The 13,254-nt window shown below is 41.4% G+C and overlaps 1 protein-coding gene across 1 annotated transcript; it reads right to left on the bottom strand.

Moving 5' to 3' along the window:
• Positions 1–4,517: 4,517 nt before the first annotated feature.
• On the bottom strand, positions 4,518–13,254 carry LOC117877250 (natural cytotoxicity triggering receptor 3 ligand 1-like). Its single transcript, XM_034770181.1, has 5 exons — positions 13,068–13,254; positions 9,545–9,898; positions 8,327–8,653; positions 7,422–7,532; positions 4,518–4,638 (listed from the first exon to the last, which is right to left on the bottom strand). Exons 1-5 carry the CDS (start codon positions 13,222–13,224, stop codon positions 4,622–4,624), a joined length of 966 nt encoding a protein of 321 aa, XP_034626072.1. The 5' UTR covers positions 13,225–13,254; the 3' UTR covers positions 4,518–4,621.

The raw sequence follows: 13,254 nt of genomic DNA, 5'->3' as shown, positions 1-13,254 counted from the left end.
CAGGAGGCAGGATGACCTCATACTGTTCTTCCCTTCTTGTGAGGTAAATACAAGTTAGGACAGAGTAAGCAGAAGGGGTAACACACATTGGAGGTGGTCACTTGAAATGAAGTGGGCAGTTGGGAGTTAGTAGAATTATGCAGAAAGAAAATAAATAACACTTTGAGATTTTAACTCACTCAAATTTTTCTGCATCCAAGCAGATTCTCTATACGGTTTGAGCCTTTAAATTTAGCTTTGCATATGAATTTCTTTCCAAGTTCCTCAACTTTAGGACAAAATGGTGCAAAAGAAAAGCCCCTCTGGTCCCTTGGTCGCATCACTAATGAAGGGTTTCTCTGGCACTTGTTCATCTTTATGCCAAATCAATTGTTTCAGGGAAGAAAGAATGAACTGTGCAAGTCAAATTAACTGTGCTCATCTGGTTTTGGCACATCTGTGGAACACAGCACTGGATCCAACACTGGCACAGCTAGAAAGGAAAACAATCAGATTTGCACACTTTTTAAAATTTGATGAACAATATATGTCTGAGTCCTATAAAATGCTGAGTATCTCCTGCTAGAAACCGCACGCTATCAGCTCTTATGCTTGGGCATCTCTTAAAACGGCAACTGTTGAGGTTTTATAAGAGCTGATGCATTTTCCCAAGTTTTATAATTTCACTCAAAAGTAAAATATTTTACATTGTGCCAAATGAAATACTGTCCTCAGGTACATCAAAAAGTGAACTTCAAAAAAATCAAAATCACAAAGTAAATGTAACAAAGGTTAAATTCTAGCTTCCCACTGGTGTATTCTACATGTATTTGTAAATGAGATATTTTCTGATGTCTGTTCAGGAAAAATCAAACCCCCTCCCACCAACAAGAATTCCTTTGGATGTCTATCAATATTATATACTTTTATTTAGAACAAAATATTCCCAAGATTATGCTCTGAATCACAACCTACAGATCTGAAAGCTAGCATGGTAAATAGACTGTGAGTGTGCACTTTGCAGTATGCATTTGAAACATCTATATGCAATACTTACAAAGAGATGCAGTTTTTTATACTATGAGGCTCTACTACTCACCTATGGCTCTGAACAGAAAGCAAACATTACATATTGGTACCTCTAACTTTGGGCAGAAGATTGCTTCATTGATACACTGAAGCTGCAACCTTACACATCTGATCTGCTAAGCAGTCAATCCGTTTGAGAAAACTTGACTGTCTTCTCAATTCTAGACCTAACCCCTAAATTTCAGAAGTAGATACAAAAAATCAATTAACTGATTCAGAGCTTGGCATCAAGAATGTCAGTGATTGGGGAACAGGTAATTCTGAATCTACATGTAACTCCTGAGGTTCCAACATTGAAAATGTGATGCCATGACATCAATGTCTACCTTAAGCAACTCAAACTTGTACATGTTGTCTCTGACACAGTAGAAAAGTTCTGTGAAATCTGGGCCCAATATACAGTAGTCTCTGGTTCTGAATGAGAGTTGGCAGATGTAGATCTTATTCCAGTTAAAGGGGCCACATTAATCATAATAGTCAATGTTTAAAATAACAAATTTAAATGTAAAGTTCTGTATTATTAAATGGAAGAGCAAATATATGTAGGCCTTTCCACCTGAATGTTATCAGGTAGTAAAATACGAGCTCTGAATGTTATTGAATACTATCTTATTGACACTCTTCTACCAACTATTGTGTAGTATATTCATCTTTAAATTCTGTTAACCCTATGCTGAACTATATCTGATGCAAAATATATATATACGTGTGTGTACATTTACCATGTTCAAATAAAACGGTGTATCTCCTCTCAAGGAAAAACAAGGAGTTGGGATTGCAGGGACTACCAATCAGTAGTGAGGTACTTTGGCAAAGCTGGAGTGGGAACCCATCTACAGATCAGGCCATACCCACAAAAAAGCAGTCTGCTTCAAGCCATTGCTGCTAATTCTTCTTGCTCATAAGCATTTAGTTGTACAAAAATGTATGAAAAAATAGGGTTCATATGCACACATCTACCAAATTAGAGGCACTGTTACCATAGAGTAAGAGTTGAATTGTGCCCTAACTTACATAACAAAAGGGAGCTGCCACATGTGTGTTCTGACCACCACCTGAACCTGTGCCCATTGAAATCAATAGTCAAGCTTCCACTGACTTCAATCATGTAAGATAAAGACCCAGGTCAGGATAGGGGGATGTGTTGTGAAATTCATATCGCTGCATCTCTGAGAAGTAGCAAAAGGGGTGTTACCAGTCATCATTTGCTAATGACAACATATATGCCAGTGATTTGGGGTTTTTCAGAGGTTAAACATGCCACCAATTCACAGACTATGCCCTCTTTAGGGTGGCAGGCCAGTATACTAGCCAGGCATACTTCCTACCATCTGTAATTCCTTTAGACTCTATGTCCATATCAAGTGTACCCTTTGAGTTCTCCATTGCAAGAAGTACATGATACTTATGAATACTTAAAAGGACCTGTCATTCTCAAGCATCCATGTTTCTAGGAATTTCAAATGCAAACTAGGGAAGCACTTTGTGACTCTAACATTTTATACGGGGGAGGCGGGGAACAAGGCGAATGACTAGATGCCGGGGAATTCAGTACTGATATAACAACATAGCCACAATGGCAGGGCCTATTATCTTACCACCAGCAATGCTATGTGTACAGATAAGGATAACTAAAGCCCAGAGATCATCCAGGAAAGGAAGCCTGGGGCAGGGCAAATGACTCTTATCCTCAGAAAAAAAACACCCAGCCTCACTACCCTGAAGCGCAAAAAAAAAAAAAAAAAAAAAAAAAAACAATTACTGCCTGAATTTCCCATCATGTGGATTTGCAGTGTGGAGCTAGACTCAATATTCATTTTGAGAAATGTTTTATTGTAATGCCAGCTATGAACCTGTCAACAGGAAACCTACTGCACTTGCAGAAGCCAAACCAAGCCCTTCACATACTGTAAAGCACTTTGCTTACCTATGACCTTCAGGGTTCTTGACTGAACAGCAGAACATTGCTGAAGGGCCTTATGTGTCACTTCAAGGGAGCGCTCTGCCTTGTCAAGCTCATGCACGTCTGGAGATACATGAATTGTGCATGGAACTTCGAAAGTGCCATTACCTAGTGACTTCCAATGTATCTGAAACTGAAAAGCCTTTGATATAGGACAGCAGCACTTTCCCCATCTCATTCGAGGGCACCCTTTATTTCACTGTTCCAAGAGTAAATTTTCTCCTTTTGTTCTTGTTGATACTTGTTTAGAAAAAAGGCTACACTTAAAGGTTTTAGGCGAAAGCCTGAAATCTGGCAATGCAAAAAAGCATCGTCCAAATGCTTCATTTCCGCATTCCCTACGAATGGTATTATTGTTGGTGGTGTGACAGGTTGGACCCCCTTTTCCGGGATGCTACTTGATGTGCTGGAGTCCTACTGAGCCTGCCCTTTCCACCAGCCCGGGTTTCCTCGCCCTGCTCTTGCTGTGCCAGGCTCTCAAGCCTTCTCTGGCACACACACAGGTAAGGCCACATCAAGCTGCAGACACAGACTGCAACCAGCTCTGTGTGGGAAGACTCAGCTCGGGGATTATACCCAGCACTCATGTGCACATCCCTTTTGGGGTGCAAACCCAAAATAATATTGTCTTGTGCTCTATAGAGAAATCTGTACAGCATAAGCTCATAAAAATTGCCCTCTCCCTCAATGTGAAGAGAGATATGCACAGCTTCCCCCCCCCTCCCCGCCACCTCCCAGATATGAGTTGCACAACCTGGGTTATGTTATAAACAAGAAATACGTTTATTAACTACAAAAGGTAAATTTTAAGTGATGATAAGGGATAGCAAACAGAACAAGGAAGATTACTGAGCAAATAAAACCAAACACTCAAACTAAGCTTAATACACTCAAGACATAGGTTACAAAATGTAATTTCTCACCCTAAATGTTATTTTAGGCAAGTTGCAGAGTTTCTGTAGCTTAGAGTTCCAGTTATTTCTATTTAAAGACTGGACCCCTTGTCTCAGCCTGGACTCAGCCCTTGCCTTGCCTTCAGCTCAGTTCCTTTGTCTCTTCAGGTACTTTCAGCAGTCTTTCTTCTTGGGCAGGAAGGCAATGGAGAAGAGTCCTCTTTGTCTTACTCCCTAGCCTTAAATAGAATTTACATAAGGCAGGAAGCCTTTGTCTCCAGTGGAAAAGTACCAGCAGTGTCCAAGGTGGTACTTTGTACCAGGTGACATTGTCCAGTGACCTAGCAGTGTCAAAGCAACTATGAAACCAGGTTTATTTGCAATGTCCATAGGAAGGAACTCCCAGAAGATAGGAGATCCACATCTTTAAAGACTCATTGTCTTTTCCTAATGGTCTATCAAGGCTGATTGCTTACTCTGTGGTGGGCATCTCCAAGTATAACCATGGTTGTAATTGTTATATAGTCAATATTCCTAACTCCAGATACAGAAATGATACATGCATACAGATTGGATAATCACATTCAGTAAATCATAACCTTTCCAATTATATCTTACATGAGTCATCTTGCATAAAATATATTTTAGTTATGCCATATTCATATCGTAGGCATATTTCGATAACGAATATGGAGTGTCATGTCACAGGTGGAACTGCAAGGAAAAATATGTAAATTAGTTGCTTGATACACCACATTATGAAGAAAGACAAGTGAAAAAATTAACTGAAATTTTTCTATCTCTGCTGCATAACATTACACTATATTTCAATACACTAAAAACCCTATCAAAATTAATTACATAAGAATGGCCCTACTGGGTCAGACCAAAGGTCCATCTAGCCCAGTATCCTGTCTTCTGACAGTGGCCAGTGCCAGGTACCCCAGAGGGAATAAACAGAACAGGTAATCATCAAGTGATCCATCCCCTGTCGCTCATTCCCAGCTTCTGGCAAACAGAAGCTAGGGACACCATTCCTGCCCAACCTGGCTAATAGCCATTGATGGACCTATCCTCCATGAAATTATCTAGTTCTTTTTGAACCCTGTTATGGTCTTGGCCTTTACAGCATCCTCTAGCAAGAAGTTCCACAGGTTGACTGTGCGTTGTGTGAAGAAATACTTCCTTTTATTTGTTTTAAACCTGCTGCTTATTAATTTCATTTGGTGACCCCTAGTTCTTGTGTTATGAGAAGTAGTAAACAAACTTCCTTATCTACGTTCTCTATATCAGTCATGATTTTATAGACCTCAATCATATCTCCCCTTAGCCCTCTCTTTTCCAAGCTGAAAAGTCCCAGTCTTATTAATCTCTCCTCATACAGGAGCCATTCCATACCCCTAATCATTTTGTTGCCCTTTTCTGAACCTTTTCCAATTCCAATATATCTTTTTTGAGATGGGGCAACCACATCTGCACACAGTATTCAAGATGTGCTATGTGTACTATGGATTTATATAGAGGCAACATGATATTATCTATCCCTTCCTTAATCATTCCCAACATTCTGTTCGCTTTTTTGACTGCCGCTGCACATTGAGTGGATGTTTTCAGAGAACTATCCACAATGACTCCAAGATCTCTTTCTTGAGTGGTATCAGCTAATTTAGACCTCAACATTTTATATGTATAGTTGAGATTATGCTTTCCAATGTGCATTACTTTGCATTTATCGACATTAAATTTCCTCTGCCATTTTGTTGCCCAGTCACCCAGTTTTGAGAGATCCTTTTGTAGCTCTTCGCAGCCTGCCTGGGTCTTAACTATCTTTAGTAATTTTGTATCATCTGCAAATTTTGCCACCTCACGGTTTACCCCTTTTCCCAGATCATTTATGAATATGTTGAATAGGACTGGTCCCAGAACAGACACCTGGGAGACACCACTATTTACCTCTCTCCATTCTGAAAACTGACCATCTATACCTACCCTTTGTTCCCTATCTTTTAACCAGTTACCAATCCATGAGAGTACCTTCCCTCTTATCCCATAGCAGCTTACTTTGTGTAAGAGCCTTTGGTGAGGGACCTTGTTAGAGTTCTGAAAATCTAAGTACACTATATCCACTGGATTCCTTTGGTCCACATGCTTGTTGATCCCCTCAAAGAATTCTAGTAGATTGGTGAGTCATGATTTCCCTTTACTAAAACCATGCTGACTCTTCCTCAACAAATTATGTTCATCTATATGTCTGACAATATTGTTCTTTATTATAGTTTCAAACAGTTTGCCCGGTACTGAAGTCAGGCTTACTGACCTGTAATAGCTGGGATCACCTCTGGAGCTCTTTTTAAAAATTGGCGTCACATTAGCTATCCTCCAGTCATCTGGTACAGAAGCTGATTTAAATGATAGGTTACAGACTACAATTAGTAGCTCTGCAATTTCACATTTGAGTTCCATCAGAACTCTTGGGTGAATGCCATCTGGTGACTTATTGCTGTTTAATTTATCAATTTGTTCCAAAACCTCCTCTAATGACACCTCAATCTGGGACAATTCCTCAGATCTGTCACCTAAAAAGAATGGCTCAGGTTTGGGAATCTCCATCACATCCTCAGCCATGAAGACCAATGCAAAGAATTCATTTAGTTTCTCCACAATAGCCTTCTCATCCTTGAGTTCTCCTTTAGCACCTCAATCGTCCAGTGGCCCCACTGGTTGTTTAGCAGGCTTCCTGATTCTGATGTACTTACTTATGTTTGCCAATGCTGTCATATTTTATATATATTATACATATTGTACTGATAAACCATCCAGTTGAGTTCCCTTGATTCAAATGCCCCAATTTTTTTTTTCTTATCCACAGTTCTTGGCAGATAAGTGACTATATGGTCAGCTACTTACAGCCTCTGACTTTTCAGCCTGTTACATGAATCTCTCTCATGAAGGCGGTGATTTGGGCAGGAGTTACTTCTCCCCTTGTGTGTGTGAGAGTCAGTGTTTTTTCTGCACAGTTACACTAACAAAAATGCATCAGCATACTGTTACCACTTTAAGTTAGTTCCAGTTACTATTGATGCTGTGTTTGTGCTACTAAACCAATAAAAGGCAACTTTAAGAGCAAACCTTTATGTGACAGTATGTGAAAGCAGAGCATTTCTTACCAAGCCTGTCATTTCTCCTGACTGATAGCTATCAGGTTACAGGTTGTTTAAAATGTTCTAGTCACATACAGTATGACCCCAATTTTTCCCAAAGGGCTTCAGAGGCACCTGACACATTTAGCAAACATTGTTTTTTTCATAAGCAAGGGAGCAAAAGCGTGGTGGGAGATGACTAACCTTCACTTAATGGGTGAGTGGATAACGAACATTCTGAGGTTTTGATTATTGTTAGTTTGTCACTGGTGTTAAGGGTTAGAATTCAAGCATTCACAAGAGCTACTGGTTGCCATTAAGATATCCTTAGCACAGTGCACCTTTAAAACTACTTACTTTTCTTCAAACACCTACAGTACACGAAAGTTCCCAAACCGAGCACAATAATACAGGCTAGTATTGTTCCAATGACTGCTCCAATTATAGTGTTCAAATGTGACTTGGGGGCTGTAAATGAAAAAAATGAAGAAAATTCTGGTTCTATGTTTGTTCATATTAAAAAAACAAATTTTAGTGGACTGCACCTACACTTTCACAGTAAATGATTAACTGGTTATTTTTCTTGCTGAGTATTGTCATAAGAAAGTCAAAGTAGGAGTAAAACTTCTACTAGCCACTACACTACTAAAGAAATCACAGAATAACTGCCAGGCACATTGTGTTGTATCAAACCACAGCTTCAAAATGCCTTCCCCATAAGTAGACAGCATTAACGGTATCAAAATGCCCACTTAAAAACTTAAATATTAACAACATTCTATAGAATGAGGATAATAAAATGTAGGGTCAAGACAGCCTTTTGTAAAACACACCTGTGGATCAACTCAATTAGCTCAGAGAGGCCCTAAAATGTGGCATGTCACCCAATCTTACCAACACAAATATATGGCACTAAAATGGTGCATCCAGAAAAGCCCTGATATCAAAACGTCAGACCTTTGAAATGTTGCCACCACATTTCAACCCTTTCTTTTCACTGAACTTGCTCTCCTTGGCTGCTCTGCCACTCCTCCCACTCCCTTTCTGGCTGGCATGTCAGCAAGCGGACTGTTCTGAATGTCACTGCATGACCAGCTCTCCTGCCCTGCTGTCTATCTCAGATGACACCTGGTATCACTGCACCGCTGGGACAGCATAAGGTTAACAAGGTTCAAATTCTTTCAAAGAGGTCTAGCCATAGCATTCTGGAACACATGATATATCAAAAGAAAGAAGATAAGACCCTAAATGGGAATGGATACCTGTGACAGTCAAGGTGCTATTGAGAAGTAACTTGGCAGGAAATGTTTTGTGACTCACAATACATCTATAGACATTTCCATTATCTTGCAAAGACGGTTGCAACCTTAGTATGCTAGTGACATTAAATGTGCCATCTTCATTTTCTACAGAGGCTCCTGTGTGGATATCCTCTGCTGCTACGCTACTGTCCTGGTTATTCTTTGATATCTTCATCCACTTAATGTCAACCAAATTTGGATAGAACTTATTGACTTCACATGACAGGGTCTTCTCCTTGTCACTTTCTATTGTCACTTCCTTTGGAGACAGGCTGACTTCCGGTTGAGCTGTATGGAGATAAAGGTTTTATTACTGTCGTCATCATCAGGGATATTCTGGCTCTTTAACAGTGTTAATGTACACTGAATACACACAGTACCTAAATGTCTGATATGTGCATGTTTAATGTTCATTGCAGGAGTGGGGGTTTTTTGTTTTGTTTTTGGGTTGTTTTTTTTTTATAATCCCCCAGAAACAAGATCACAGAAGAGAATATTCTTTAGAAAATAAATATCATTTATGATCATTAGGACTTCAGAAGTTTTGTTATTTTCTGCTCTTTGTAAATAAGTATCTACAAAATTAATAGAGTTTCTCAGATTTAGAGCATGTCTGGATATTGAAAATGCCACTGCAAGTCTGAGGATTGGATAATGAAAACGTTACCTGGCCAAAACCTTAGAGATTATGACAAACAGGCTATTTAGGCCCATATTTTCCCCTGGCCTGCAAAAAATTCATGGAAGGGGAATATTTAGACTGATACAACTATGGAGAGGTTGCAGGGCAAAATGAACTGCAGTCTTCTCTGCTTGTGGCAAGGAAAGTGACAGTGAATAAGGAATAGGGATTGTGCCCTTTTAAAGGCAACTATGATGGAGAGACATAAAAAATACCAAGATAAACTCCAAATACATTAGCCTGATGAAGACTGCTAATCCCCATATAAAATCTCCTGCAGAAGGCTGGGCTCACCACACCACCACCATAACTGTTAGCACAGCTTACCCAAGTGCTGTGGCTATTCCACTGATATAATGCAATTCTCACCCCCATCCCATCCCCACAGAGGCTCAAGGGGGTGAGGAAATTGGTACCACTAAGATGGATTCTAATCTTCTGCCTTCGGGTCTCCAGGTGATGCAGTATAAAAGAAATGGTACAATAAAGTCACTTACCAACTACCTCTAAAACAGCTGTTCCATGAGCATCAGAAGGTGCGACAATAACATAGCACCTATATATTCCTGCTTCCTTAAACTGTATCTGTGGTAGAGAGAGTGCAGCATTTCCTCTTCTCAGGTCACTGTCAGACATACTGGCCCCATTTCTATGGGAAATATGTGCTCCAGCATGAAATGTGAATACTTTTTCTTCTTGGTCTGTCCTCGGAGTCTTAAGATACCAGGTAACTCCCACGTTCTTGCTATCCAGTTCTGCTGTATTGTACCCAGAGATCTTGCATGGTATGGAGATGTTATCATTCAGTGACACGATCAGTGGGGTGCTGCCCATCAACACTTGAAGAGTTTCTTCAAAAATAGAAAATGTATATTTGGAGCAATACATTCTAAAGGCAAGGTTCCTTTTAAAAGAGTTATTATTGGCTCAATGATCATGCAGTTTTTTAGTAGCCTGTTTCTGCACCCATAATCCTTTATAACCTCTCTCTATGGTAATCTAATGAAAGCTTTCCTTCCTAAATTGATAATGGCTTTATGAATAACAATCTTTGCTTTTATTTGAATGAAATAATAGAGATAACACAGGCTAGTTGGGTGGCCCTGGCTCTCGGAAACTACAATTCAGGAGAAACTTTAGCAGTGAATACACTGCATTTTACATGTAATACACTGGAGCTTTGTGGTAGAACTACAGCAGCAAGTGATGGGGAAAAAATGTCTATTCTATCTATCTGTCCATCCCAGGTATATATATGGACCCCATTACCATAATAGCTGAGCACCTCACACTCTCTTATGTATTTTATCCTCACAGCATCCTTGTGAGGTAGGGAAGTGCTATTATCCCCATTTTACACATGAGGATATGATGCACAGAGAGACTGAATGACTTGCCCACGGCCAGCCAGGAAGGTGGCGCAGAGAATTTAACGCAGATGAGTTCCAGACTAGTGCCCTAAGCCAGGAGTCACTTGTCCATCTCCTTTGAAGGAAAAACTGTCCTGCTGGCTCCCCATCACTGCTAGGGAGATAGACACAACATCACCAATTTCTTTTGCCTTCCCCTTGAGGGGAAAGACAAATGAATAATTAATATAGATAGATTATTACAAAAAGTCTATTTTTGGAAATGACTCAGAATTTCACTGGGTGTTTCAAAATATCCAGGAAACAACTCCAGGATCTCCATAATCTCAATCTTTGGCAAATCTAAGTGATAACAGTAATAGAAATGGCACCATATGCACATTTTCCTGCTTGGCTGCCTATGGGGACACTGTCTCCATTCAGGTACATTTCTGCTCTTGTCCCTATTTTCCATTTGCCGTGTTCTATACACACAGGATGGTGTAATGCAGCATCACTCAATAATGATGAGAACTGTGACCTCAGCCTCTCAAATTTATGGGCTCCCTCTAAGACTTGTGCATTCACACATGGTTTAAAGTTGCTGATTTTCAACTTTCTGAACTCAGACTCATACTGCTCACGTACCAGGAGCTTCAGGAATCCTTGTATAACACTCACTCAGGTGGAGAGATGACATGAGATGGCATGTGCTGAGGCTGAGGAAGATTACCAGGGGATAGAATGGAGGTTGTATCACTCCCTTACTGTACTCATTGCATTGACAAGACCTGTATGGACCATAGGAGGTCTGATGGTGGTCTCAAGAATTTAATTGTTACTGCAGAGTCCTGAAGCAGGGGGGAACCTACCCACCATATCTATGCAGCCAAATTGGGCTCTACAGTTATGGAGGCAACTTCAGCAGATATGGAGGGGGAAACTACTCCCTAATAGGTTACCAAATAATTCATCCCCACCCACCCCACCAGCACAGAATTCATGATTCCTGAAGTGGTGGGGAGGCACTGCATACTCATAGTGCCATGATGTGTGTGGTGGTGGTGGGTTGGTTTCTTCTCTTTTCCCACTGCCCCCAGAGGAACTTTAGAAGGACTGTGCTCCCCTTATGCAGCACTTTCAGCTGACAACACTGAAATTGGCAACCAGGGGAGGTGATAAGGTCAGGTGGACAATTAAAAGGACATTGAAAAACAAAAGAAAAAGAAAAATCTTTTAGAACACAGGAATCCTCCAACCCCCTTTCCATAGCAGTGGCTATGGGATCCTGCTGGCCAAGTCAGGGAGAAGCACTGGGTTATTGTGAGCTGATCTGAGAAGTAAGGATTTAAGTGACCTCCTTTTCTTCTCTCAAACAATTCTCCAACTTGCTTCTGTGAAGAAGAGGTCAGATGCTTCCACACTGAGCCAACTGTCCTGAAGATCAATCTACCCAATTCATGGAACAGTTTATGTGGCAGTGAGGGATTACCCCTATCCACTGTTACTGAATAACCAGCTCTGAGGATTTGGTCCACCAGGAATACCTGGCATACTTCCCTTTTACATGTCTATTTTTAGTGGCCGTCTAGCCTGAGAGGCTACAACCCATCTGTGGCTTAAAAATAGTTCAGCTGAGAGCTTCTCAGCTCTAACTCTTAAGGTTTTGCCCAATAGGACATCTCTTAGATATGAAATCATTTCCTGGGGTAGAATATTTATTCCATGCTATTGGCACTATGTTTAGGTTTGCTCACATATTACAGTTTGGAGTGAAGCTTTATAGTGAAAATGTGTCAAAATAACCTTTCCGCTGTTAAAGGCTGTATGCACTTTTTGCTGTCAATAAGAGGAGACTCTGAAACTGTTCTGAAGGAGCTGGTACGGGCCATTTTCTGACCCCAGGTGATATTTCTGGACTAAATGCTGCCACCCCATAGCCCCACCCTCTTGCAGTTTGCTAATGCTCTTTGAATAAGAAAGGAAGGAAGGGGGCCAGAAATAAAGCTGTGTGTCAGGGAATGGCATGTGCCAGCTACTTCGGAACAGCCTAATAGTCATAAGGATGAGTCCCTTGACGTGCCAAGGATTTTCTGACAGCTACTCAAAGCCGATTCCTCACTCCAGGAGCATTTGCAAAATGGAAAATTGGGTGGGTGATATATGACAGCATGTTGCACAGAAGTAAAGCTTCAGGTCAGGGAGTGGCATGTGCCATCTATCGCAGAACAGATTAATAGTTGCAGGCATGTGTCAAGTTATTTGTCAGTTATACACCCTCAGACATCAGTTACTTATTGCAAGTGAGAGGCCATTACACCATGTGGGATTGGGGGTCTTGCTCGAATATATATTGTTACAACATCCAAGAGCTGGTGAAATTTCTAAAACTATAAGCCCGCAGCAATGACTTTTGATGGCCTTTGGAATAAAGACCTGGGACTAAGGAACCAGCTTCAGCCTTGGGACGCCAGAAGTGCCACCCCTGCCCCCAGACACATCCCCACCACTCCCCCTCCGGGCGAGTGTTCTGGGGTGGGGGAGGACCAGGACCCTGGGCTGGGAGAATCCGCAGGCTCAGGAGGACCCCAGTGACCCTGCCCCTATAGTCTCTTTGCCAAGTTGGACCCGATCCTCCCCCGCCTTATGGGACCCGGGATCTCTCCTTTACCTGCAGGCTGGAGCGCGCTGCTGAGACACAGGAGCAGCCCGAGCAGCCGGCAGCACCGCCCGGCAGAGCCCGCTCCCCACCCCATGCTCTGAGGTAGGGCTGGGGGCTTCGCTGGCCCAGGTCGTGGCAGTGACGGGACTGAGTGGTTCCCCTTCATTTTCCTCCCTCGGACACGTGCCCCAATAAG

The sequence above is a fragment of the Trachemys scripta genome, chromosome 4 (genome assembly GCF_013100865.1).
Source record: "Trachemys scripta elegans isolate TJP31775 chromosome 4, CAS_Tse_1.0, whole genome shotgun sequence".
NCBI classification, from domain to species: domain Eukaryota; kingdom Metazoa; phylum Chordata; order Testudines; family Emydidae; genus Trachemys; species Trachemys scripta.
Note: the sequence above shows the minus strand (reverse complement) of the source record. Positions and strands in the feature narration are given on the sequence as shown.